This window comes from Nycticebus coucang, chromosome 5 (genome assembly GCF_027406575.1).
Source record: "Nycticebus coucang isolate mNycCou1 chromosome 5, mNycCou1.pri, whole genome shotgun sequence".
In the NCBI taxonomy this organism is placed as follows: domain Eukaryota; kingdom Metazoa; phylum Chordata; class Mammalia; order Primates; family Lorisidae; genus Nycticebus; species Nycticebus coucang.
This window is the reverse complement of record NC_069784.1, coordinates 53,938,524-53,966,377: the sequence shown is the minus strand read 5'-3', so window position 1 is coordinate 53,966,377 and position 27,854 is coordinate 53,938,524. Positions and strand designations below refer to the sequence as shown.

Here is a 27,854-nt window from a genome sequence, read left to right as displayed (position 1 = left end):
GGTCCTCAGACTTTTTAAACAGGGGGCCAGTTCACTGTCCCTCAGACCGTCGGGGGGCGGGACTATCGTTTAAAAAAAAAAAAAACTATGAACAAATTCCTATGTACACTGCACATATCTTATTTTGAAGTAAAAAAACAAAACGGGAACAAATACAATCACACCGCCTCATGTGGCCCGTAGGCCGCAGTTTGAGGACCCCTGAAGGGAATAAGAATTTAAGCAAAAACTAAGAGACTCTCAAGGCAAAAATTTAAAAAAACTTTTTTTGTTTTTTGAGACAGCGTTTCACTTGAGTTGTCCTGGGTAGAGTGCTATGGCGTCACAGCTCACAGCAACCCCATGCTCTTGGGCTCAAGCGATTCTCTTGTCTCAGCCTCCTGAGTAGCTGGGACTAAGCCCGCCACAATGCCCGCTGTTTTTTTTTTTTAGAGACAGAGGAGGTCTGGCTCTGGCTCAGGCTGGTCTTCAACCTGTGAGCTCAGGGGATCCACCCATCTTGTCCTCTCACAGTGCTAAGATTACAGGTGTGAGCCACTACGTCTGCCTCCCTCCCCCCCCCCATTTTTTTTTTTTTTATCTAACTCTATTTTTCTTTTTTTAAGACAGAGTTTCACTGTCACCCTGGATGGAGTGCCATGGTGTTATAGCTCACACCAACCTCAAACTCCTGGGCTTAAGTGATCCTTTTACCTCAGCCTCCGGAGTAGCTGAGACTACTGGTGCTCACCATAATGCCCACCTACTTTTTCTGTTTTTTGAGATGGGTCTTTCTCTAGCTCAGGCTGGTCCCTAACTCCTGAGCTCAAGAGATCCTTCAGCCTTGCAACTCCCAGATTATAGGCGTGAACCACAGAGCCTGGCCTATCTCATTCTGTTAATCCCACGTAGACAGATTTTTTTTTCGTCAGTCCTTAAACACTAAATTTTTTTTGGTTGTTGCAGTTTGGCCGGGACCGGGTTCGAAACCACCACCGGTATATGGGGCCAGCGCCCTACTCACTGAGCCGCAGGCGCCTCCCATAAACACTAAATTTTAATCCTTTGATGGGGCACGCTGTTCCTGGAGATACTGCAATACCAGGTCGATGCATGGACTGGGCTGAGCAAACTCCTCGTTCATTTTCCTGCTCCCCAAATACATTTATTATGTCGTCTGTCCTTGGATAGAATATTAAAGCGGTAAGAACATGTACTACACTTGATCATGGCCAAAAGGCCGAGAAGCGACAGACAGACTTTTAAAAGCACATTTTACCTACAGATTTCCATGGAAACCAACCAAAAGAAATCAGAAAGCAGACACATTGCCGGGCCATTTCTATGCAGATCAGAATCAATGTCGCATTTTCATTAAGGCAGCATTGTTTTTCCAACAAGGTCTCGGTGTTTACACAGCAACAATTCCTCCAGATAGTTTTATTTTAAACTTACTAACTTACATACTTCAGCCAACTGCTTTCAAAATCTTTCAGTCTTTTATAGTGAAGTTAAAGTACCACCTTTATCTCGGCTCGAGAAGTCTAATCCCAGCAGGGAAGTGCCATGCGGGCATCCTTTTGATGTGATGCAGACGTCGCTATACACCTTGGCTGCGAAGCTGAGGCTGTGCTTTGAAACTGCCAAGAGCCTGTGCCTGCCATTTGGTGTATTACCAGCATCGCAACATGGGCACGGAAAGATGCTTTCTCCCTCTGTTTAGCACTAAAAAGAGTTAAAAAACAAAGTCCCTCCAAACAAAAAACAAACCCAACAGGCATCAAAACCGTCTAAGCGCCTAGGGAAAGCGCGCCAACCACACAAAGAAGAGAAGGGGGGCTACTGGGATTCAAAATCATTTCGCCGGGACGTACACCCTCGTGGACCTATCGCAGTTAACTGCGCGCTTAGTCATAGCCAACAGACATAGAGTTTCTGGTCCAGATCCGCCCTGAAGACTGATAGACATTCACATAGCCCAATAGAATAGTATAACGCTAAACAATCAACCAATACATTTGGGAGGTGGGTGGAGTGTGGGCTAGGGGGTTGGCGGTGCCGTGTCATGGAGGCTCAGTCTCTGAGCAGCCATTGAAGGGGTAGGAACTTCGGGGCTGTGTGTGTGTGTGTGTGTGTGTGTGTGTGAGCGCGTGCGCGTGCGTGTGTAGACAAGGAGGTGGGGGCAGCTGAGTTAGAGTCCCAACTCCTTGGACTCCATTTGCTATTCTCTTCTTTCTCCCCCGCATCTATATGGTGGTAGTGGGCGTTTATATTTGCGTTTCTTTTCATTCATTTCCAGATCTCTTAAAATTTTTGGGTAAGGGGTAGTGGGAAAGGAAAGGGAAAGGGAGAAGAGTAGCAGCAGAAGAGCAGGAGGACATGGAGATGAAGAAGAGGATTAACCTGGAGTTAAGGAACAGAGCTCCGGAGGAGGTGAGATGACTCAGCCTCCACCCCTTCCCCACCAGCCCTGCGTTCGGAGGGTCGGGTTTCTGGTGGTCCTGGTGGGTGGGTTGGAAAGGTAATAAATTAACCCCCACCTGGGGTTAGGGTGGGGGAACATGCTTAAGTTTTAAATCATTAAATTTCTCTACTTAAAATGGCGAAGGGTTCAAGTTTCTAGGGGCGTTTTTGTGTGTGTGCGGGGGCTTAGACCCTTTTCGTCTGGCTTGGAGTCTGGCGTCCTGGCCTCGCGGGGGCGGCAAGCCCGGCAGAGCTGGCGCTCCGCCGCTTTGCTGCCGGCGTCGCTCCTCCTGGGGGCCCACAGCGTGGGCGCGACCCCTTAGTCCCACTTGCCCCTGCCGCGACCATCGCCGCCTGAGAAGTTAGTACAACTTTTCTGCAGTGCTGCCAACTCGCTTTCTGCGGAGAGGTGGGCTCTCCCGGCCTTAAGGCCTCTGGCGACCGACATCGCGCCGCGCGCGGGCCGGGGTCTCTGGCGGAGTCCATGCGGCGGCAGCGCCCGTTCCCCGGGGAAGCGCCGCCCGCCGCCTGCGGAATCTGGGTCAGCGGCGGGTTCTTGGACCGCGGGTGAGTTTTGGGACTCGTCGCAGTGACCCGAGGTGAAGAGGAGACGGGAGGCGTAATCCACTTTCCCTGCGGCGTGAAGATATTCAGCGTGTCGCGTGGTAGGGGCAGCTACTCTGAATTTGAGCCCTGGAGACAGTTTCACAAAACTCAGCAAATGCATGGTAGCAGTTTCGTGGTTTAAGGATGGGTTCGGCGGAACTAAATGATGCGCTCTCGCTGTGTGGTTTTAGTTAAACAGACGGGTTGGGAGGGGCCACGTGAGGCGGGGTCGCAGTCAACTTCTCGGGGGTCGGGCGGGCGGCGCTTCTGCCTACTGGTCGCCTGCGCCTCCCTGGCCTCGCTCGGATCTCCCCGCCCCGGGCGGAGGCGCGAGGAGAGCGCGGGCTGCCAGGCGACCCCATTTTTCCCTCGGGGAGTCCCCGCCCGGTGTGGTGTTTCCTGTCAGTCGGAGCGACAGGTCTCGAGAGCGGGGCCCAGGGCTAACGAGGAGCCTCTAGTGCTCGGAAGGCGGCGTAGTCTTGTTCCTTTAAATCTCTCAGCCCTGGAATTGGAACATATTTTTATGTATTATTTATTCTGTGTACTAAGTGAGCTGGTGTGACGTCTGTGCAGACCGGCATGAGGATGAGTAGGGTCTGTCTGGGCTTTCGAGTTCAGCAGGCAGACTTTCTTTTTTCCTTTTGTCTTCTGTTTTTCTGAAATTGGCAGGGGCCAGGGAGGAAAACAGTCACTTGCTATCAGGGTCATTTCAGAGAGAACTTGAAGTTTCAGAGCTTATTCTTAGGGGCTTCAGGAGAAAACAGATAAAATGAAACTTTAAAAGCCATCTCTCAGAAGCACGGCTCAGAATTTTTTTTTTTTTTTCTAAACAAACGTTGTGTGTCTCAGATTGGAAAAGTGGACACTCCCGCCTCCCGCATTCTTTTACTTAGTGACCGTAGTAATTTCTTTGCCAGTTTTGAGGCATGTAGGACGTTGCCTTTTTGCAGCTTCTTCCGCTGTGGTGTAATAACGGTCTTATATTTATATAGATAGTTTACAGAGCACGTTTCACGTTTGTTATTTACTTTCCTCCTCCAGACAAACTTGTAAGATGGATTGTATTCTAGAATCCAAATTAGCAAATAGTCTCAGCGTAGTGAAGTGGTCTACAAGTGGAAGAATTGGTTTTCTGACACCAAATCTAGTGGCCCTCTCACCGCTCAGCTTAGAGTCAAGGCGCCCCTCTGCCCCAGACTCTGTGACCCCAGGCAGGTCAGTCTCGCTGTGTGGGGCTTCCTTTCCTCTTCTCCAAAAGGGACATCGTGATGCCCTCTCTGGTCAGAGAAATAATTATGTCGAAGTCATATTCGAATAGAGAAGGTGGCATCCTTGTTGCTAATTTTTAGCCCTCAGATACCTCAAATGTATTTTTGTGTTGGAGATAGGGAACAGGATCTCCGGCCTTTCCCGGTCTCAGGCCGACACCGGGAAGTATTGTTACTACAACTCTGACTTAATAGGGAATCTAGCTGACTTCCCTCTAAGAATGGGAAAAAGTCCACAGAAATGCCACTGGAGTGACAGGGAGCAATAACATTTTGTCAAGGATGTATTGTTCTGGGTGATATTATTTGACCTTGATGTTAGAACAAATAACACCCTAAAGCTGGGCTGTTCCAGAAGGATCTTTATAACATTTCTTCATGAAGGGTAACAGGTTTTAGGTTTTATTGAGTTAGGATGGCATTTACCTTAGTTGCCTAATTAACTAAAGATTAGTGGGTTTGAACTGAAAAAAATGATTAACCAGTTTTCTCTTTTATTTTTCATAAAATGTATGACTCAAGAGTTTTCCCTCCTTAAATTTTAGGGCAGCTTACTCCCAGTAGCCCACATATATACCCTCTCTGCATCAATATATGTCTGATGTTGGCTTGGCGCCTGTAGCTCAAGTGGTTAGGGCACAGGCCACATACACTGAGGCTGGTGGGTTCGAATCCAGCCCTGGCCTGCTAAACAACAACAACAACAAAATAGCTGGGCGTTGTGGCAGGTGCACTCTACGGAGGATGACATAATGAGACTCTGTCTCAAAAAAAAAAAAAATATGTGTGTGTGTGTGTGTGCGCGCGTCTGATGCTGAAGTTCCTTATCAGGGTCAGAAACAGGTTTCACATGGACCTCTTTCAAAGTTTTGGTGGTGGTATCATTTTTTTTCTTGAGTCAAGGTCTGACTGTCACCCCAGCTAAAAGTGCAGTGGTACCATCATAGCTCGCTGTAACCTCAAACTCCTGGCCTCCAGGAATCCTCTTGCTTTAGCCTCCCAAAGTGCTAGTATTACAGGTGTGCTCCTACCCAGCCCAAATTTTTGTTTTTAATGCCTCAGTGATTTGAAGCAGGCATTGAACTTCTTAGTCCAAGAGTAAATTTAAAAGATTGCTCTAAAGTCCTGTTGACTTCAGATTGTATATCAGTTTTGGGAGGAAATGAAGCAGCTCTGTGTAAGAGGGTTGGTGGTGTTTTTGTTTAATTTTTTTAAACTGATGGTAGTCAAACTTGAGATTGGTTGTTTTTTCTTTTTCCTTTTTTTGAGACAGAGTCTCACTTTGTTGCCCTTGGTAGAGTGCCCTGGCATCATAGCTCACAGCAACCTCTAACTTTTGGGCTCAAGCAATTCTCTTGCCTCAGCCTCCTAAATAGCTGGGACTACAGGTGCCCGCCGCAACACCTGGCTATTTTTTTAAGAGATGGGGTCTGGTGTGAGCTCAGGCTATCCACTCACCTGGGCCTCCCAAAATGCTGGGATTATAGGTGTTGGTCTGTGTGCCTGGCCTTGGCCCTGAGATTGGTTGTTTTAATGTTCAGGTCTATTGGTAAACAGATTGCAAACTAAAGTATCATTAATGTGTTCCCTCTTACAGGTGACAGAGTTAGTTCTTGATAATTGCCTGTGTGTCAATGGGGAAATTGAAGGCCTGAATGATACTTTCAAAGAACTAGAGTTTCTGAGTATGGCTAACGTGGAACTGAGTTCACTTGCCCGACTTCCCAGTTTAAATAAACTTCGAAAAGTAAGTTGACATTAGCATGAGAGCATCATGATTTCAGTGCCAAAGCCTATTATGTCTAATTTTTGGCCAAATGAAATGACCATTCTGTCAGTAAATTAGAAGTTTTTAAGTTTCTAAAGGTAAGAAAGAAGGATCATGTAGGATCTTGGAGTCAGCTCTAATATTGCTTTTAGAAATTTAAATTGAGTAGTGGAATTGCTTTATGACATGAACTTAGATTTAATATCTACTAAATATTTTTCTCTGAATCATAAAATCCAGATGTTATACAACTGGAACTAACGCTGGGATGGGAACTCATTATACGTAGTATAAAGAGTCTAATATATTATTTGGCAGATGGAGATGGGGATTTGGAAATTAATGATTTGTAGTGATAGTATTTTGAAGCCAGAGAGAATGACAGATGTTTCTCTTCCTCAAATTGTTATACTTTTAAAACCTATGATCTGATGCCTTCACTGTTCTTTATTTTCTTCCCATGTTCAATATATAGTTGGAGTTAAGTGACAATATCATTTCTGGAGGCTTAGAAATTCTTGCAGAGAAATGTCCAAATCTTACCTACCTCAATCTGAGTGGAAACAAAATCAAAGATCTCAGTACAGTAGAAGCTCTGGTAAGTGGAATGGTTTTGTTTCTGCACTTGCTTTTTTTAGTTAAATTTTCTGAGATTTGTTTGTATCTTATCTTTTTTTTTTTCTTTTAAGACAGGGTTTTGCTCTATAGCCTGGGGTAGAGTACAGTGGTATCATCATAGCTCACTGTATCTTCAAACTCCGGGGCTTAAGTAATCCTTCTGCCTCAGCCTGCTGAGTAGCTATGACTTCAGGCATGTACTAACTTGCCTGGCTAATTTTTCTGTTTTTCTGTAGAGATGGGGGTCTTACTCAGGCTAGTCTTGAACTCCTGACCTCAAACAATTTCTCCTTTCATCTCAGCCTCCTTGCCTCCCAAAGTGCAGGGATTACATTGGCCTATGTCTTTTAAATTTCTGTGTAACTCTTGAAACTTGTGAAATTTTCTTTTTTTTTTTTTCTTTTTGAGACAGAGTCTCACTTATTAACCCTTGGTAGAATGCTGTAGTGTCACAGCTCACAGCAACCTCCAAATCCTTGGGCTTAGGCGATTCTCTTGCCTCAGCCTCATGAGTAGCTGGGACTACAGGCGCCTGCCATGACGCCCGGCTATTTTTTTGTTGCAATTTGGCCGGCGCTGGGTTTGAACCCTCCACCCTCGGTATATGGGGCTGGTGCCTTACCCACTGAGCCACAGGTGCCGCCCGAAACTTGTGAAATTTTCATATGTTGCAATCTAGACCATTACTGTTTTCTTTTCCTTTAGAGTAAAAAAAAATTTTTTTTTTGAGATAGTGTCTCACTTGGTCACGCTTGGTAGAGTACTGTGGTGTCTTAACTCACAGCAACCTCAAACTCCCGGGCTCAAGTGATCCTCTTGCCACAGCTTCCCAAATAGCTGGGATTACAGGAGCCCACTACAACACCCAGCTAGAGTAAAATATTTAGATGACCTTTTAAATCAGTGAGAAATTTATTTTTTATTTTTTATTTATTTTATTTTTTTTGTAGAGACAGAGTCTCACTTTATGGTCCTCTGTAGAGTGCTGTGGCCTCACACAGCTCACAGCAACCTCCAACTCCTGGGCTTAAGCGATTCTCTTGCCTCAGCCTCCCGAGTAGCTGGGACTACAGGCGCCCGCCACAACGCCCGGCTATTTTTTTGGTTGCAGCTTGGCCGGGGCCGGGCTTGAACCCGCCACCCTCGGTATATGGGGCCGGCGCCTTACCGACTGAGCCACAGGCGCCGCCCGAGAAATTTATTTTTATCATCAACTTCAGGAGTCAACTGGTTTTTAAATTTCTGGTATTTTCTTAACTTCTCCTTCTTTCTTGATTATTTTTTGAGTTATTTTATTACGTGCCCCATTATTTGTAGGTCTGAGGTAAGAGAAGGAAGAAGTGAAACTCTGAAAATTGTTGCTCTGATTTTTAAAACATTGAGAGGAGATCAAAATTATTGAAAATAAGCTTGTCTGTAGATTTAAGTTGGCTCCAATATTGTTGTTGCCTAATTATGAGGACAATTAAGTTCACGAACTCATCCTAGAAAAAGTGCTACATACCCACTGCTAAACATCACTACAGTCACCTTTGAAGTCCTCCCCTTGGGAAGCTGTGCACTGATGCCAGTGCCTAGTCTACTCTTCAGAGCAACAACTGCTCTGATGGCCATTCCAGAAAAAGAGTTCCAAAAAAGCCAGGGGTTAAATGAGAGAGGTGGTTGTATTGGATATAGTAATCCTGAAATTCTAAAAATCTAAAAATTATTCTCTATTTAAAATATATATTTTTTGGATCATGAATTAAAAAGAAATAAGATGATATTTTAAATCTTGACTGAAAATATTAACTTCACTTTTCCAGCAAAATCTTAAAAATTTGAAAAGTCTTGACTTGTTTAACTGTGAGATCACAAACCTGGAAGATTATAGAGAAAGTATTTTTGAACTGCTGCAGCAAATCACATACTTAGACGGATTTGATCAGGAGGATAACGAAGCACCAGACTCTGAAGAGGAGGATGATGAGGGTAATCATTCTTAACACTCACAAATGTCTCATAATTATAGCCTCTGCTTTATCTGTGCAAATTATATTGGGCCTAGAGATTTACATGTGAGAAAAACCACAACTAGGTATTAGTAAGACAAGAAAAATTTAAATCTCACAGCTCTAGCCTATATTTCATCTTTCAGATTTCTGATAGTTTCAAGGAACTTAATAATTATTATAACATGATGTTCTGTGAAATTTTACATCTATATAATCTTGTATAATCACCACCCAGTAAAAGTGGCAACTTCCTAAATAAAGCTTTTTTAAAAAAGAACTATTCGTAATAGACCAAAAGTAGAAACAACTCAAGTGTCTATGTCTATCAGCTGATGAATAGATTAAGAAATAATATAATTTATGTGGCGGGCGCCTGTAGTCCCAGCTGCTCGGGAGGCTGAGGCAAGAGAATCACTGAAGCCCAGGAGTTGGAGGTTGCTGTGAGCTGTGTGATGCCACGGCACTCTATCCAGGGCCATAAAGTGAGACTCTGTCTCTACAAAAAAAAAGAAATAATATAATTTATAATTTCTTTTATTTATTTATTTTTGTAGAGACAGTCTCATTTTATCTCCCTTGGTAGAGTGCTGTATTGTCACAGCTTACAGCAACCTCCAGCTTTTGGGCTTAGCCTCAGCCTCCCGAGTAGCTGGGGGACTACAGGCACCAGCTACATGCCCAGCTGTAATTTATAATTTCTTTCTTTCTTTTTTTTTTTTTGTAGAGACAGAATCTTACTTTGTTGCCCTCGGTAGGGGGCACACAGCTCACAGCAATCTCCGGTTCCTGGGCTTAGGCGATTTTCTTGCCTCAGCCTCCCAAGTAGCTGGGACTACAGGTGCCCACCACAACGCCCGGCTATTTTTTTGTTGCACTTTGGCCGGGGCTGGGTTTGAACCCACCACCCTTGGTATATGGGGCTAGCACCCTACTCACTGAGCCACAGGTACCACCCTGAAATTTATAATTTCTATGTAATATTATTCCACCATAAAGATGAAGTATTGATATCTGCTACATGAATAAGCATTAAAAATGTTCATTACAGGCTGCGCCCGTAACTCAGTCAGCAAGGGCACCAGCCACACACACCTAGGGTAGCGGGTTCAAACCCGGCCTGGGTCTGCTGAGCAACAATGACAAAACTGCAGCCAAAAAATAGCTGGGCATTGTGGTGGGCACCTGTAGTCCCAGCTACTTGGGAGGCTGAGGCAAGAGAATTGCTTAAGCCCAAGAGTTTGAGGTTGCTGTAGCTGTGATGCGACAGCACTCTACCCAGGGAGACAGCTTGAGACTCTGTCTCAAAAAAAAAAGACAGAAAATGTTCATTATAGCATCACCATGTTGTCTGTAATGCTGTGTGGGCAGTTTGTTATAGATGTGATCATATTACTAGTCTTGAAACCCTTTAATATTTCCCCATTGCCCCTAAGACATTACAAGACTCTTCATTATCTGGCCTCTGTTTCCTTCTTAGCCTCTTCTTCCTCAATAACAAATTGTATCGTACCAAACTCAGTGAAAGAAGTGTGACACAGAAGGCTACATATTGTTCGATTTCATTTGTAAGAAAAGTCTAGAATAGGTAAATAGATAGAGACAGAAATTAGATTATTGCTTGCCAGGGACTGAGAGGAGGAGAGAGTGGGGAGCAACTGCTAAATGCAGGTTTTTAAGAAAAAATTTTTTATTTTTTAAAATTTTTATTTATTTTATTAAATCATAGCTGTGTACATTAATGCAATCATGGGGTACAATGTGCTGGTTTTATATACCATTTGAAATATTTTCATCAAACAGGTTAACATAGACTTTACTGCATTTTCTTAGTTATTGTGTTTAGACATTTTGTGGAGTTTCTTTTTTTTTTTTTTCCTGAGACAGAGCCTCAAGCTGTTGCCCTAGGTAGAGTGCTATGGCATCACGGCTCACAGCAATCTCCAACTCCCGGGCTTAAGTGATTCTCTTGCCTCAGCCTTCCAAGTAGCTGGGACTACAGGTGCCCGCCATAACGCCGGCTATTTTTTGGTTGTAATTGTCATTGTTGTTTGGCAGGCCCAGCCTGGATTTGAACCCGCCAGCTCTGGTGTATGTGGCTGGCACCTTAGCTGCTTGAGCTATAGGTGCTGAGCCTTTGTGAGGTTTCTTTTTAAGGTGCTGAAAAATATTCTAGAATTAGTTAATAAACAGTTTTAGATAAATGGATGACTAACAGATGGGATGTGGAATAGTTTATTTTTTCTTTCCTGGTTGAGAGTTGCCAGATTTTTTTTCTTTTCTTTTCTTTTTTTTTAAGTAAACTCCAGACTTTATTTGGGTCTCCCCAGTCAGATTTTTTTTCTTTTCTTTCTTTTTATAATAGTTGTTAGTAAGGGGACACTGCTTGTTATTAGTGGGTGAAAAACTTTTTACTGTTAAAAGAAATTTGGTGGATAAACAATATTATAAAATGATGGCACGATAGGCAAACAGGTTTTGAAGTGCCCATAAAGTAATGTTTTGATGAAAATCTATACATTGGATAAATATCAGTATTTAGGAAATCATACTTCACAAGCAATACATTTTTGTGTTGTAAAATGGCAATTAAAAAAAAATCACCTTGGGTGACGCCTGTGGCTCAAAGGAGTGGGGCGCTGGCCCCATATGCTGGAGGTGGCGGGTTCAAACCCAACCCTGGCCAAAAACTGCAAAAAAAAAAAATCACCCTGATATACTTTCCAACCATTGACTTCTGACTAGCAGAAGTTTGAAGTGATTGGGCAGGGTAAAAAGGATCAACATAACTAGCAAAAAACATTTGCCCAGCCATTTAAAAATATTTTTTTAGATGGAGATGAAGATGAGGAGGAAGAGGAAGATGAAGCTGGTCCACCCGAAGGATGTGAAGAAGAGGATGATGATGAGGAGGAGGAGGAGGATGAAGATGAAGCGGGCTCAGAATTGGGAGAGGGAGAAGAGGAAGTGGGCCTCTCATATTTAATGAAAGAAGAAATTCAGGTGAATAGAAACATCTACTAGGCATAGGGGTAAATACTGTAAAAAAGTGTGTTTTGCAGAAATCCGAGAGTTGTTTCTAACTTGTAGGCCTGCATATATTTGTCTGCTTGTCTTTTTTTCTCATTGTCTTCCACTCCAGATAATCATAAAACACCTTTTGATTTTACCAGGTGGAATCTTTCAAATCCATTCTACCCTCAGTGGTATGGTATAGTAGAAACATTTTATAAATGTCTCTGAGCCTCAGTTTCTGCATTTATAAAACTGTGATTATATCAACTTCATAGGATTGTTTTAAGGATTTAATGAGATAGTGTCCTTAGTATATGAAGTACATAGTTCCTGGCACACTGTAGGCGTTTAAGAAAACCTTAGCTAATTATCTCTTGCTTGTCCTTTTGTAGTAGCTTTCTATTATTTATTTATTTATTTTTATTTTTTGAGACAAAGTCTTAGTTTGTTGTCCTTGGTAGAGTGCCGTAGCCTCATAGCTCACAGCTACCTCAAACTCTTAGGCTCAAGTGATCCTCTTGCCTCAGCCTCCCAAGTAGCTGGGACTACAGGCCACAACACCCAGCTATTTTTTAGACACAGGGTCCCGCTCTTGCTCAGGCTGGTCTTTGAACTCCTGAGCTCAGGCTGTCTACCCGCCTTGGCTTCCCAGAGTGCTGGGATTACAGGCGTGAGCCGCCGTGTCTGGCAGTCTCTCTGAATATCGTATCATTACTGAGGAGTATTATGTGCATTGATGCCTGGGTAGTTGATGTAGATGTGATCAGATCACTAGTTCTCTAGCCTCACGTTCCTCAATACCAAATTAGAGCATCACACCAAGCCATTTCTTGCCTTTGTATCTGTATATACGTCATTCAGTCTATTGAAAATGGCCTTCTGCTCATGCTCTCTGATGAACTTTTCTTTTTTTGCTGAGGTAAATATAAATGTAGTGAAGTATGTAAAGTACATTAATTTTATATATGCATATACTTGTGTAACCACCTCCTAAATCATGCTTTATGAACTCTTACCTCCCCACTTCCCCACCCTTTTTTCTTTCTTTTTCAAATTTTCTTTTCTTTGTGAACTTGTATCTTTATAAACGTAGCTCTTAAGTTACCTCACTATTGAAGCTTTCTATTTTTCTTTTTTTTTGAAACAGCGTCTCACTTTGTCACCCTCGGTAGGGTGCCATAGCGTCACAGCTCACAGCAACCTCAAACTCTTGGGCTTAAGCAATTCTCTTGCCCTTTTTTTTTGAGACAGAGACTCAAGCTGTCACCCTGGGTAGAGTGCTGTGGCATCACAGCTCACAGCAACCTGCAACTTCTGGGCTTAAGCAATTCTCTTGCCTCTGCCTCCCAAGTAGCTGGGATTACAGCCACAATGCGCAGGCTATTTTTTGTTGCAGCTATCGTTGTTTGTAGCTGAGCCCAGGCTGGATTCGAACCCATCAGTTCAGATGTATGTGGCTGGTGCTTTAGCCGCTTGAGCCACAGGTGCCAAGCCCCTAGTTTTTTTTTTCTTAAGCAGTCATTCCTTCCTCTTCCAGGTAGCTGGGACTACCGGCGCCCACCGGACCACTGGTGCCACAATGTCTGGCTATTTTTTTTGTGTAGTTGTTATTGTTGTTTGGCAGGCCTGGGCTGGGTTCAAATCCACCAGCTTAGGTGTATGTGGCCAGTGCCCTAACCAGGCCCTGAGCCTCTATTTATTTATTTATTTGAGATAGTCTCACTATGTCATCCTTGGTAGAGTACTATGGCATCGTAGCTTGCAGCAACCTCAAACTCTCGGACTTAAGCGATTCTCTTGCCTTAGCCTTCCAAGTAGCTGGGACTATAGGCACCTGCCACAATGCCTGTTTTTATTTTTATTTTTTTTTGGGTTGAGTTGCTATTGTTGTTTGGCAGGCCTGGGCTGGGTTAGAATCCGCCAGCTTCAGTGTATGTGGCTGGCGCCCTAGCCACTGAGCTATAGGTGCTGAGCCCTATTTTTTTTCTTAAGCAGTCATTCTTTTCTCTTATACTTCGGAACCTCCATCATGTTTCTGTTGCCTAGGGACACTTTTGTAAAAATTGGCCACTGGGCGGTGCCTGTGGCTCAAAGGGGTGGGGCGCTGGCCCCATATGCTGGAGGTGGCGGGTTCAAACCCAGCCCCGGCCGGAAACTGGAAAAAAAAAAAAAATTGGCCACTTTCTAGTAGCTGATGAGTTTTTTAAGGGAAACAGCCATTCATTTTTGCATCTTAGCATCTTATGAAATGTCAGCTAAGTAGGACAAATGATTTTTAGCTCCTGGGAGTTTAGGTAAGTTATTTTCTCCTAATGCTAAATTGGGGTTTATTTTCATAATTCATAATTTAAAATAATTTTTAGTATTAAATATGACATCTCTTATTTAGGCTGGAAATTGTTAGTATTCTTATTTGTTCTTCTACATTGGTTAGCTATTAATAGATAATATCATTGATTAATGATAATTTTTTTGATACATTTTAAATATAAAACTAGGGTAGAAGAAATAGGACTTATATTTGCTTGAGGCCTTACTGAGTTGGGAGCTCTATAATAATGAAGAATGGAATATTTAATATTTTAAGTATTCAGAGTCAACCTGTTCAACATGAACATTTTCCCCTAAATTTTTATTTATTTGGTAAATTAATTGACTTGAATTCTTTTGTATTTGAACTTTTATTTTGTCTGCCAATAATTCTTCCTTCCGTCTAAATTAATTTAAAAATGACTTTCAACTGACTGTAAATGTTTAGGTTTATTATTCCATTGAGTATTGGGAAATACTAAACAAAAATGACATGGTCACTCACATATAGAGCAAAAATCTCTAAGATAATATATACATTAAGTCAATATAGAGTGAGCAGGGACCACATAGGGTTTTTTTATTCATGATGAGATAACTTGGGAATGTTAAAAATGAAGTATTGTTTTTAGAAGCCAAATCCAGGGATTACACCTGCAGTGCATCTCACAAGGATATATGTGAAACTTAGTAAATGTAGAATGTAAATGTCTTAACACAATAACTAAGAAAATGCCAGGAAGGCTATGTTAACCAGTGTGATGAAAATGTGTCAAATGGTCTATAAAACCAGTGTATGGTGCCCCATGATTGCATTAATGTACACAGCTATGATTTAATAATAAAAAAAAAAATAGAAGCCAAATCCAGCTCAGTGCCTGTAGCTCACTCAGCGGCTATAGCACCAACCACATACACTGGAGCTGGCGGCTTTGAACCTAGCCGGGGCATGACAAACAACAATGACAACTACAACCAAAAAATAGCCCGGCATTGTGGCAGGTGCCTGTAGTCCCAGCCACTTGGGAGGCTGAGGCAAGAGAATCACTTAAGCCCAAGAGTTTGAGGTTGCTGTGAGCTGTGATGCCATGGTACTCTACTGAGGGCAACATAGTGAGACTCTCTCTAAAAGAATAAAATAAAATAAATAGAAGCTAAATCCCAGGAGAGGCTTAAGAGGCTCTTGAGATTTAAAAAGAAATTAGAAACAGGAAAGCATATTGATTTGCTATTTTTCATTTCTTCTTCTTCTTTTTTTTTGTAGAGGCAGAGTCTCATTTTATCGCCCTCAGTAGAGTGCTGTGGTGTCACAGCTCACAGCAAACTCCAACTCCTGGGCTTAGGTGATTCTCTTGCCTCAGCCTCACGAGTAGCTGGAACTACAGGCGCCCGCAGCAATGCCCGGCTATTTTTTTTTTTTTTTGTTGTTGTTGTTGCAGTTTGGCCGGGCCGGGTTTGAACCTGCCACCCTCGGTATATGGGGCCATCGACCTACCCACTGAGCCCCAGGCGCTGCCCCCCCCCCCTTTTTTTTAAAAGACAAAGGGTCTTGCTACCCAGGTTGGAATATAGTAGTACAGTGATAGCTCACTGATGCCTTGAATTTCTGGGTTTAAGCAATCCTCCTGCCTCGGCCTCCCAAGTAGTTGAGGCTACAGGCACCCTTCATGGCACCCTACTTGAGTCTTCTTATTTCTTCCTATTTCAGCTGCTCTGAGACAGTAAATTAATTTGCGTAAATAAGACTTCATGAATGTATGATATATTTCATTAAACATGAAGGTGGTGGTTTTAGGAAATTGGGAATTATGATGCCTTTGTACTATTCATAGCACACAGGAGAAAACATTTTATTTCCTATTAATAGAAGATCGTGGTCTTTAAGTCTCTACTTTCTTTTTTTTTTTTTTTTTTTTGTGTAGAGACAGAGTCTCACTGTACCGCCCTCGGTAGAGTGCCGTGGCGTCACACAGCTCACAGCAACCTCTAACTCTTGGGCTTACGCGATTCTCTTGCCTCAGCCTCCTGAGTAGCTGGGACTACAGGCACCCGCCACAACGCCCGGCTATTTTTTTTGTTGCAGTTTGGCCGGGGCTGGATTTGAACCCGCCACCCTCGGCATATGGGGCCGGTGCCCTACTCACTGAGCCACAGGCGCTGCCCTTAAGTCTCTACTTTCAAGTCTTGGGTGGAAGCTGAATTTTTATCGAGAGATTGTCTCATGATATATTTTCTAAAAGGAACTTAAAACCATGAATTATTGTGCTAATCATATTTTGTTTAAAATCTAGAGAAATTAGCTTTTTAGACTTTTCTAAATTATTAAGTAATAAATGTGATTAGTATCTCAAGTGTTTTTTTAAATTATAAATGTTTAAATATCCAATTTTGTTATTTCCTGCAAATTAGAGGTATTTAGAATGTTTCTTCTACTTCTTTTTTTCTTTCTGTTCTAATCCCCTTTCCTGCCCTCCCCTCTCCTCCATCCCTCTCTTTTCTTTCATTCTACTTCAATTTAAGGCTATAGTTTCTTCTGATTTTTATTCCTTCTGCTCCTTGTAGCTTATGGTATTCTGGTATGATGATGCCTTATGGTGTTTCAGTTGGCTGTGTAAGAATGATTATAAGAATCATGCAGTTGAGAGCAGCGCTTGTGGTTCAGTTGGTAGGGTGCTGGCCCCATAAACCGAGGGTGGCGGGTTCAAGCCCGGCCCTGCCCAAACTGCAAAAAAAAAAAAAAAGAATCATGCAGTTTAACTGATCTGGTTGTAGTGGCTTATACCTGTAATCCTAACACTTTGGGAGGCCAAGGTGGGAGGATTTCTTGAGGCCAGAAATTTAAGACTAGCCTAAGCAAGAGACAAACTTGGTCTTTACAAAAAAATCAAATAATTAACCAGATGTGGTGGCTTGTGTCTGTAGTCCCAGCTACTTGGGAGGCCAAGGAAGGAGGGAGGATTGCTTAAGCCCAGGAGTTTGAGGTACAGTGAGCTATGATGAAGCCACTGCACTTTAGCGTAAGACCATGGGTCAAAAAAAAGAAAAAAAAGCCCAAAACAAAAAATATAGTTAAGTTTAGTTTCTCAGGGGATTATAAGTAAATGTTGGAAAAATAGGTTGTTTAGTATTTCTAGACACAAATAAGATGTGAATATTGTGAAAAGGGATGATTGTCCAAGTTTTCCCTAGCTACCCAGTGGTTCTTATAAATTAGAGTATTTTTGAAGAGCACTACACTTATGTAGCATTGGGAGACCCTAGATTGGTTCAGTTTTTTTGAACATGTATAGTACCTCATCTGTCTGGAACTGTAGCCATTTGGAACATAGCAAAGAACAAAGCAGTAAGTATAAAAGGTTTGAGAGCTGCCAAAATAAAAGTAACATGAGACATTTTATTCTTAGGAGAGGGTTCAAACTAAACCTGTTTTTTTTTTTTTTTTTTGTAGAGACAGAGTCTCACTTTATGGCCCTTGGTAGAGAGTGCCGTGGCCTCACACAGCTCACAGCAACCTCCAACTCCTGGGCTTAAGCGATTCTCTTGCCTCAGCCTCCCGAGTAGCTGGGACTACAGGTGCCCGCCACAACGCCCGGCTATTTTTTGGTTGCAGTTTGGCCGGGGCCGGGTTTGAACCCGCCACCCTCGGTATATGGGGCCAGCGCGTTACCGACTGAGCCACAGGCGCCGCCCCACCTGTTTTCTTTTTATATTCAATTATCTTATAAGCTTGTTGATCTATTTTCTGATTCCATAGTGGATTAAAATTGTAGTAGTCATTGGGAAAGAGAGGACACAAAAACTAGGAAAAGAACAACTCAAAATGGAGACCAGGGTCTTTTTAAAAAGGAGAAAACTATCCTACACATATTAATAATCTTGGAGGGAATTACTATATATTAATGGGTATAATTTCAAGATCAAAATGGTGAGCATGAAAAAAATGGTGATCATCATTATTCAAGAAAAAGGTTTAAGTTAAGTCCAGCATAAAATGGTATTAGCATATGCAGTGTACTTTAGATATTTATATTGCAGTTCTTTAGAGTAAAAAAAAGGTTATAATGCTTCAAGGCAGTGTTTAATTAGGAGTGGGGAACCTCTGGCCTTAAGGCCATACATGTCCTTCTAAGGCCTTAACTGCACTGTTTTGACTGAATCTAAATTTTACAAAGCAAATCCTTTTATTTTTATTAATACATTTTTGTTTGCTTATATATATAAAATATATATATTAAAAAATACATATATATTTTTGAGACAGAGCCTCAAACTGTCACCCTGGGTAGAGTGCGTAGCATCACAGCTCACAGCAACCTCCAACTCCTGGGCTCAAGTGATTCTCCTGCCTCCGCTTCCGAAGTAGCTGGGATTACAGGCACCTGCCACAATGCCTGGCTATTTTTTTGGTTGCGGCCGTCATTGTTGTTTGGCGGGGCCGGGCTGGATTTGAACCCGGCAGCTCAGATGTATGTGGCTGGCGCCTTAGCTGCTTGAGCCACAGGCGCCGAGCCTGTCTTTTATATTTTTATTTTACAATGAAATAATCCTCTGAGATTGGCACAGTTAGAACATTATTAAGCTATAAGTGCTAAATTGATAGCTGCTATGCTACAGTTGCATGAAGCTGGTTGGTGAGACTTCCTGGGGGCCAAGTACTCCAGTCTGTTAATCACCTTTTGGTGATGGTGTGCTGTGTGTCTGTTGGAAGTGGAATTTGTGGATAGTCGCACAGTTCTACAGTATTTTTTAAATTATGTCTGCTTAGGCAGGGCACAGTGGCTCACGCCTGTAATCCTAGCACTCTGGGAGGCTGAAGTGGACAGATTGCTTGAGCTCATGAGTTAAAGACCAACCAGACCCTGTCTCTACTAAAAATAGAAAATCTGAGGCAAGAGGATTGCTTGAGCCCAAGAGTTTGAGGTTGCTGTGAGGTATGTTGTCATGGCCTCTACTCAGGGCGATAGCATGTTACTCTTTCTCCAAAAAAAAAAAATTCTGTCTGCTTACCAGCCCATTATGTCAAAAAAGACCAAGAGAATGCTGAAGGAAGAAAACAGATTTTTAGTGAGGATTGGGAATTACAGTATTATCCTATTTCTGCTAAAGATAAGGTGATTTGCTTGCTTTGTGATACTGCAGTATCAACATTAAAGAAATCCCATGCTCACTAGTATTATAACACTAATAAGGACCATACATATGTTAAATTCAAGGGAGAGGTGCAAAAGGTTGTATTGCAAAAATTAATATATGAAAAGCAAGACAATACTTTCAAAGGAGCAATAAGACCTGCAAATAATGTCAGTGAAGCAACGTATAAAGTAGCTTATATACTTTGGGGAAAAAAGCCATGCAGTGATGTAGAAAAGGTGAAGGAATGCATTGTCAAAATTGTAGGATGCTTAGACTCCGATAACAATTCAAAGTACAAACAACTGCCTCTGTCAAGGACAATTGTAACTAATCAGCAGCATGTATTAGCCTTCAACTTAACAACTTCATGCAATACTTCAAAAAGAAAATATATGTTATTAAATTGCTTGGGATGAGTCAACTGATACACTGACTCAGCACAAGTTGTATACTTCATTCCAGTTGTAACAGAAGATTTTCTTTGGTATGAAGAATTACTTGCTTTGGGTACTCTTGCAAACAGGACAGGAAATAGGTATCTTTAACACCTTTCAAGATAAACTTCGTGAAATTAGACTGAATTTGGTAAATTTAGTGAGTGTGTACAGACAGTGCACCTTCCATTACAGGAGACCATGAAGGGTTTATTGCACAGATAAAAGTATTAAGAGATCCAGATCCTCTCATTTATTTTTATTTTTACTTTTTTTTTAGTCTCATTTATTTTCATAGTATCTTGCATCAGCAACATCTCTGTTGCTAAAGCTACTTTTTGCAACAAGTTGTAAGGATTGTTAACTTTACTGGTGCAAATGCAACATGACATCCTCAGTTTTGTAACATGATAAAGTTGAATGATAAGGTATTCAGTGTGGATTTGCCCATCATTTTAAAGTGAGACAAAGATAAAAGAGAACAGATGGTTAAATTTTATGAAGAACAGAATTAGCAGTGTGAATTATTGAAAAGATTTCTATAGGAATACAGCATCTCTGTGTGACATGTCAAATCAAAACAATTTGAGTATTTTTTGCAAGGTAAAACTAAGTCTATGATATGTGGCAAAAAAATCCAAGCATTTCGAAAAAGCTATGTTTTTTCAAAATACTTCTTTGAAAGGAAATTGCAGATGAACATTTTCCCCAGTTAGCAAAGGTCACTGATTAGCAGGATGATATATGTGAATCACTTGAAGAATATACAGCTGTTATAGATCTGTTAGTTGGAGAATATAATGAAAGGTTCACTGACTTTGAGAATTGTGACATCACACTCAAATTAGCATTTCAGATTCACCTAGTGTAGATATCACCAAAGCACTACGGATAGAATTGACTGAGCTCTCAGTAGATGACTTTTGAAAGTCATTATTTGAGGCTAAGAAAGAGCCAGTTAAAATATGGACAAAAGTGGTAGAACAGCCATGCCTCGGCACCATGCCCAAAAAATGTTTTCTTGCTTTTTGCTGGCAATCTACATTCGCCTACCTAACCCAAGTCAAGATCTCGTTAATGTCACAAATGACCAACACCCATCTAGCAGATCACCTGAAACTGTGAACCTCCATACTGCAACCAAATATGCAAATGCTTTCCAATAAAAAGCAGAAATACCGGTCATTTAAATATTAGTACTTGAAAATTAACAGTTTTCATTTTTTGAAATTATTAAGTACATAAGAGATTTTTGCGAAGCAGTGTACATTGTTAAGTATATCTAATTGAAGTTTCTTGAATGTAGCTTTATTTGATTATAGCTAAATTAATGGGGCCTTCCAAAATGAAAAGGGTCCCCACTCTTGGTTTAAATCTTAGCTATCCAGAACAACTTACTACACTAGAGTTGTAGATCAGGTTTTTTAAATTATGATTTTTATTGACATTTGCTGTTTTGTTGTGTACATTTTCAGATGTAGGAGGAACTTATACATCTTTCTAGATATTTAGATAAACACTTTACTTTTATTGATTGGAAAACTGAGGTCCAGAGAGATAAAGTGAGTTATTCAACATGTATAACTATATGGGGGCTAGGATTCAGAGCATTCCTCCTTCATCTGTAAAATAGAAGATCCCGTTTTTAACATGGTGAGAAGTTGCTCTGTTCATTATAGTAGATAGTAGGCATATGTGGCTATTTAAACTGATTCAAATTAAATAAAAATTAAAAATTAAATTTCTTATTTGCTCTAGTTATATTTCATGTGTTCTGTAGCCCTTGTGGCTACTATATTGCACAAAACACATAAAATATAGTAGAACCTCCATAGGTCCAAATCCTTACCTTGACCACCTTCTTTTTTCTTTTTTTTTTTTTTTTTGAGTTTTACTAGGTAGAGTGCCATGGTGTTACAGCAACCTCAAACTCTTGGGCTGAAGTGATTCTCTTGCGTCAGCCTCCCATGTAGCTGGGGCTACAAGCGCCTGCCACAATGCCCGGCTATTTTTGTTGTTGTTGTTGTCATTGTTTAGCAGGCCCTGGCCGGGTTCGAACCGACCAACCCCAGTGCATGTGGCTGGCGCCCTAACCACTGAGTATGGGTGCCGAACCAACCACCTTCTTAAATTGACTTAATTTGCATTGACTGGACATGCGCCACATGTACTAAGGCCTAGTTCCTTATGTTGACCAGTTTGTTGTGAGTTTCTTGGAAGGTCAGCTTACAGAGGTTCTATTGTACTTCCACTGTTACAGAACATTCTTTTGAATAGTGCTGGTCTGAAGCATAATTTATTTTCATAAAGAATTAGAGATTTAGTTGGATTTTTTTTTTTTTTTAAAGGAGCTATATAACGTATAAGGTAGACAGAGGTTGTCAGACACAAAATCACCATAGTTTCTTTGTTCTTATTGGAACAAGCAATAAAAAATTGGTGTCATTGTTTTATTCTCAAACCGAATATTTGAATTTCAAGGATGAAGAAGATGATGATGACTATGTTGAAGAAGGAGAAGAAGAGGAGGAAGAGGGTGAGTTACACTGGCCATAGACAAATTCTAAGATTAAAGACAGAGCTATACTTTCCCTAGACTTTTTTCTTTTTAATTTTTTTTTGAGACGGAGTCTTACTATGTTGCCCTTGGTGGAGTGCGATGGCATCACAGCTCACAGCAACCTCAAACTCTTGTGCTTAAGAGATACTTTTGCCTCAGCTTTCCAAGTAGCTGGGACCCAGGCACCTGCCACAGTGAACAGCTATTTTTTTGTTGTAGTTATTATTCTTGTTTGGCAGGCCCTAGCTGGCTTTGAACCTGCCAGCTCTGTTGAATGTGGCTGGTGCCCTAGCTGCTGAGCTACAGGAGCTGAGCCTTTCCTAGACTTTAAAAATGAACCTAGCAAGTTTATTATTGATCCCTTTGATTTTGCTTTGTTTATTGTAGAGTGCTTAAAAGGTATAAGAGTTTTCTAAAGAGTAATTGTCTCAGGACACTCATTAATTCCATTAAAAAATAAAAAGTTTGTAACATATATTTTATTAATTAATTAATTTATTTATTTTTTTGTGGTTTTTGGCTGGGGCTGAGTTTGAACCCACTACCTCCAGCATATGGGACCGGCGCCTTACTCCTTGAGCCACAGGCGCCGCCCTATTTTATTAATTTATTTAGAGACAGGGTCTTGCTCTGTTGCCAAGGCTGGAGTGCAGTGTCATGATTATAGTTCACTGTACCCTCAAACTCCTAGGCTTATGGATTCTCCTGCCTCAGCCTCCAAAGGAGCCAGGACTCCTGCTAGTGTCACCATACCTGCCAGCGATTTTTTTATAGAGATGTCATCTTGTGTTGCCCAAGCTACCTATTTTATTCTATTTTATCTTATTTTATTCTAATTTTATTTTTTAAGGTAAGCATGAAAGAAAGTTTATTTTAATTTTTTTTTTTGAGACAGAATCTTAAGCTGTCCCCTTGGGTAGAGCACTGTGGCGTCATAGCTCATAGCAACCTCCAACTCAGGCTCAAGCGATCCTCTTGCCTCAGTTTTTTCTATTTTTAGTAGAGATGAGGGTCTCGCTTTTGCTCAGGCTGCTCTGGAACTCGTGAGCTCAAGCAATGCAATAGTGCTGGGATTACAGGCGTGAGCCACTGCGCCTGGCCTGAAACAAAAGTTTATTGCAGAAGAGAAAGATAGGCTTACAGAGTAAGAAATCTTACGAAACAGGATACATTCACCATAGACAGCGAACAGGCTCCATTGCTAGAGCAAGTAGGCAAAGAGGACCTGACATTTTTTTTTTTTTTTTTTTTTGAGACAGAGTCTCACTTTTTCTCCCTTGGTAGAGTGCTGTGGTGTCATAGCTCACAGCAACCTCAAACTCTTGGGCTTAAGCCATTCTCTTGCTTCAGCTTCCCAAATAGCTGGGACTACAGGCGCCCGCCACAACACCAGGCTATTTTTTTGTTGCAGTTGTCATTGTTGTTTAACAGGCCCTGGCTGGGTTCAAACCCACCAGCCTTGGTGTATGTGGCTGGTGCCTTGACCACTGAACTACAGGCGCCAAGCCTCTGACATTTATTTTAAAAACAGGAATATAGACATTAATGGAAATTTGAGCTCAATTTATTATTTGTTTAAGGGTCTCTCATTTTGGAGAGAGTGAATCCTTATATATAGGAGAAGAATAAGTGAATTCCAGATAATGCCTTTTAAAATTTGTTCTGTGGTATTCTTTACCTAAGTCTTTCAAAATAACTTTTTTTTTTTTTTTAATTTCTTTCTTTTTGTAGAGACAGAGTCTCACTGTACCGCCCTCGGGTAGAGTGCCGTGGCGTCACACAGCTCACAGCAACCTCTAACTCTTGGGCTTACGCGATTCTCTTGCCTCAGCCTCCCGAGCAGCTGGGACTACACTAACAATTCTACTTTTGTCAAGTTGTTTCTTGACTTGTACTTCATGATTTGGCCACAAGGGTGCATAGTAAGCTGTCATTGTTTATGGATTTATAAGTCTATTTATCATACAGACATTGAAAGAAATTTAGAGAGGAGGTTGGGTGCAGTAGCTCGTGTCTGTAATCCTAGCATTTTGGGAGGCTAGGGCAGGAGAATCACTTGAGGATAGGAGTTTAAAACCAGCCTGAACAGCATGGTGAGACTGGTGAAACCTCATGTCTACCAAGAAATAGAAAAAATCAGTTAGGCATGTGGTGCTGTTTGGCAGGCTGAGGCAGAAGAATTGCTTGAGCTCAGGAATTTGAGGTTGCAGTGAGCTATAGTGATGCCACTGCCCTCTAGCACCCTAGTGTGGGCAACAGAGTGAGACCATGTATCAAAAGGAAAAAAGAAAAGAAATTCAGAGAGGAAACTTAACATTTTCTTTTGTCATTAGTTTTTCATTAAGATTCAAAACTTTGTAACTTAACACATATCTTCTTGTTAAAACTGATTATTCTACTCTTTTAGAAGAAGAAAGTCTTCGAGGGGAGAAGAGGAAACGAGATGCTGAAGATGATGGAGAGGAAGAAGATGACTAGATCATTCTAAGACCAGATTCCCTAATGTTCCTGGATGTGCAATAGAGTGATCACATCTTCTTTGTTTCTCTATGTATGATAGTTGTTCCTACAGAAGATAATGTGTAACTTTTTACAGGAAAAGTGTGGTTTTACTATTTTTGCCTTATCATTCCAAATAAGATTTATTAGTCTGTTAGTGATTATATTGTATGTAGAGAAAATTTTTCATTGGCCCCCCAATTGTGAAATTCTCTAGTGATTTATTTAGAATTTTAATTTTTCTTTTTTTTTTTTTTTGGCCAGGGCTGGGTTTGAACCCACCACCTCTGGCATATGGGACCGGCGCCCTACTCCTTGAGCCACAGGCGCCGCCCTAGAATTTTAATTTTTCTAATTCAAGCTCATCGTATTAGTCATTTTTAGTCCATAATTAAAACATGATCACTTTTACACAGGTGTAATGTGATGCATTTCATTTATAAGGTTTTAAAGTTATTTATAAATTAATTGAAATTATAGTCAGTAGTAATATGAAATGACAGTAGTCTCTTGAATGATGGATTGGTTTTTTTTTTTTTTTTTTTGAGACAGTCTCATTCTGCCACCCTGGGTAGAGCACTGTGGCGTCATCATAGCTCACAGCAACTTCAAACTTTTGCACTCAAGGGATCCTCTTGCCTCAGTCTCCCAAGTAGCTGGGACTATAGACGCCAGACACAACGCCCGTCCCCAGACACAACGCCTGATAGTTTTTCTATTTTTAGTAGAGACGGAGTCTCACTCTTGCTCAGGCTGGTTTTGAACTCCTGAGCTCAGGCAATCTACCTGCTTCAGCCTCCCAGAGTGCTAGGATTACAGATTTGAGCCACCATGCCCAACTCGGTTATTTTTTTTAGAGGTGATACAGAGATCTTTAGTTTGAAGGCAATGACTTTTTTCTTTTTTTAAGAGTATTTGAGTGCTTTTTTGGTCACATGAGTAACTTGGAATGTAGAAGCAGAATAGTAAAGGTTCTATTCAGCAGTGCAGTTATGGATTTTGTGGAAGTTCTCTTCTGTAACATAGTTTGTAGATTTTGTGGTGACTGAAAAGATTTTCATTTTGAAGGAAAATTTGTTTATGCTAAGTCCAGAGATAGGCAAGTAAAGCCTTTCTTCAGGCTACACATCATGACATACCAATGGTTGTTTATTTTGTTTTGTGTTTAGGTGTGATTCTTTTTCTTCTCAGCAGTTCTTTTATGATGACCTTCCCTTGTCCGCTCCATTCCCTCTATCTTAGAAGAAAGTCGAGAAACTTGTGGATACCTAGGAAAATCTTTAGTCTTAGGCCTCAACCACTCTCAGATCTGAGTTTTAAATAAGCAAAGTGAAAATAATTGAGTATTTTATGAGCTACAAATGTTATCAATATAGTTTTATGCAACAAGCTCTGCTTACTGTTAATCTTTCTTGGTCAATAACATCTAAGACTGTATTAGTAGGAAAAAAAAGAAAATCAGGGGAGGCTTTTGGAAGCAGCATTAGTATTCCTCAAATGTCACAATTGCCTGTTGACAATAAGATATTCAAGTCAAATGTTTAAGTTGGCTTCTCAGATGATTTGGATGTCACTCTGCAAAATATTTCTAATTTTTCTGAGTAGAACCTTTAATTATTCCTAATGTTTTAAAACATTACCAGTGGGACGGCGCCTGTGGCTCAAAGGAGTAGGGTACCGGCCCCATATACCCGAAGTGGCGGGTTCAAGCCTGGCCTAAAAACTGCAAAAAAATAAATAAATAAAGTTTTAAAACATTACCAACTATAGCATTTAATTGGAATATATTAGGCAGTAGGAAAAATATTTCAAACTGAGTTGGTATTAAAATTAAGATTTGTTTTTAAGTGGATGTCCATTAAAAATAGAAAAATATTTGGGATAAGTGTGTGTGTTTCTTTATATGGCTACTAAATAAAATATAATAAGTAGACAACTACATCTCCCTTTTTGTCATGAAGGCTCCGTGTTCAAGGCAATTGCTTTGTAAGTCTTGGTTATCTAAAATTTTTTCACTTTATTTTGAATATCTGTAAATATTTAAAATGTTAGTATTAGCAAATTGAAATTATGCTTCTATACGGGGATACATTTAAATTACTGAGTATACTACTGCTGCTGCTTTTTTAGGTTTTTTTTTTTTTTGTAGAGACAGAGTCTCACTTTATCGCCCTCGGTAGAGTGCCGTGGCCTCACACAGCTCACAGCAACCTCCAACTCCTGGGCTGAAGCGATTCTCTTGCCTCAGCCTCCCGAGTAGCTGGGACTACAGGCGCCCCCCACAACGCCCGGCTAGCTTTTTTAGTTTTAAATGTATGACTTTACTTAGTTTTAAAGTAAAGATTTTGAAGTTATTTGTGGAGAAACTAAAAATGTTGTATAACTGACTGAAATAAAACACTTAGGATAACTTTAGTAGTATGGAGATTGGAATCTCCAAAAGACTAACATTTTTCTTCTGATTTTAAAAATTCAAATGCCTGTTGTAGTCCTTAAGAATTTTCATTGCATCCATACTATGCCAGATTATAAAATACTTATTTTTAAAATGAAACTATATATTGACTTTCTTATCAATCATCTTACTGTGCAATCAAAATTAGAGTTCTTTGGTTTGAAAACAACACTTAGAGCCTCCTGATAATTTTTAAGACTTATTTAGCTTGGCAGGTGGTATTTTCATGCAAATAAGGGTGGGTTTTATATTTTGTAGAGGTTTTTGGTCCTATTTTAATGCTCTTTGTATGGCAGTATGTATATAGTATGTTAAGTTTCTTGAGAATCTCTCCTTAAAAACTTTGAAGTTAATACTTTTGTGCAACTGTGTTTTGAATAAAGCCATGACAGTGTTAAAAACAAAAAATGCAGTACTCTTAATTATTCTTTTATTGTTTCTGACTGTTCCTTGTTTTTTTCTGTGTCTGCTGTAACTTAAGTTTTTGAAACTGAATTGCTTCAAATAAACTGAAGATTTGTCATAATTATTAGTTTCAGTGTATGACATTCACTATTTCAATAATATCTTTGGTGACTTTGAAGAGCTTTTTAAAAAGAGTGACAGCTTGAAAATTAAGTCATTCAAATGTTAGGATGAGGCATTACAATTTAATAGTTTATCTCATCTTCAGTATTTTTTCCAAGAAGCAAAAACATTCTAATTTTTCTTTGTGGATTTAACATTGAGCCAGTACTTTTTGTATTTTGATTTTG

General features: G+C 40.7%; 1 protein-coding gene and 1 non-coding gene across 7 annotated transcripts in view; one reads left to right on the top strand and one right to left on the bottom strand.

Annotated features, from left to right (window-relative positions):
• ANP32E (acidic nuclear phosphoprotein 32 family member E) overlaps positions 1-27,631 on the top strand; it is a 55,547-nt gene extending 27,916 nt beyond the window's left edge. For 5 of the 6 annotated variants that reach the window (XM_053590789.1, XM_053590786.1, XM_053590787.1 and 2 more), the window contains 6 exons: positions 5,914-6,063; positions 6,560-6,682; positions 8,508-8,673; positions 11,527-11,696; positions 22,067-22,121; positions 24,553-27,631. In XM_053590789.1, coding sequence (XP_053446764.1) covers positions 5,914-6,063; positions 6,560-6,682; positions 8,508-8,673; positions 11,527-11,696; positions 22,067-22,121; positions 24,553-24,623 — 735 coding nt within the window. In that variant the 3' untranslated portion in view covers positions 24,624-27,631. Of the gene's footprint in view, positions 1-954; positions 2,413-5,913; positions 6,064-6,559; positions 6,683-8,507; positions 8,674-11,526; positions 11,697-22,066; positions 22,122-24,552 lie in introns of those variants that run through there. The other variant, XM_053590788.1, reaches the window with a different exon arrangement.
• On the bottom strand, positions 1,048-1,231 carry LOC128586826 (U2 spliceosomal RNA). Its single transcript, XR_008380309.1, has one exon. It is a non-coding gene; the product is annotated as a U2 spliceosomal RNA (small nuclear RNA).
• Positions 27,632-27,854: the final 223 nt, after the last annotated feature.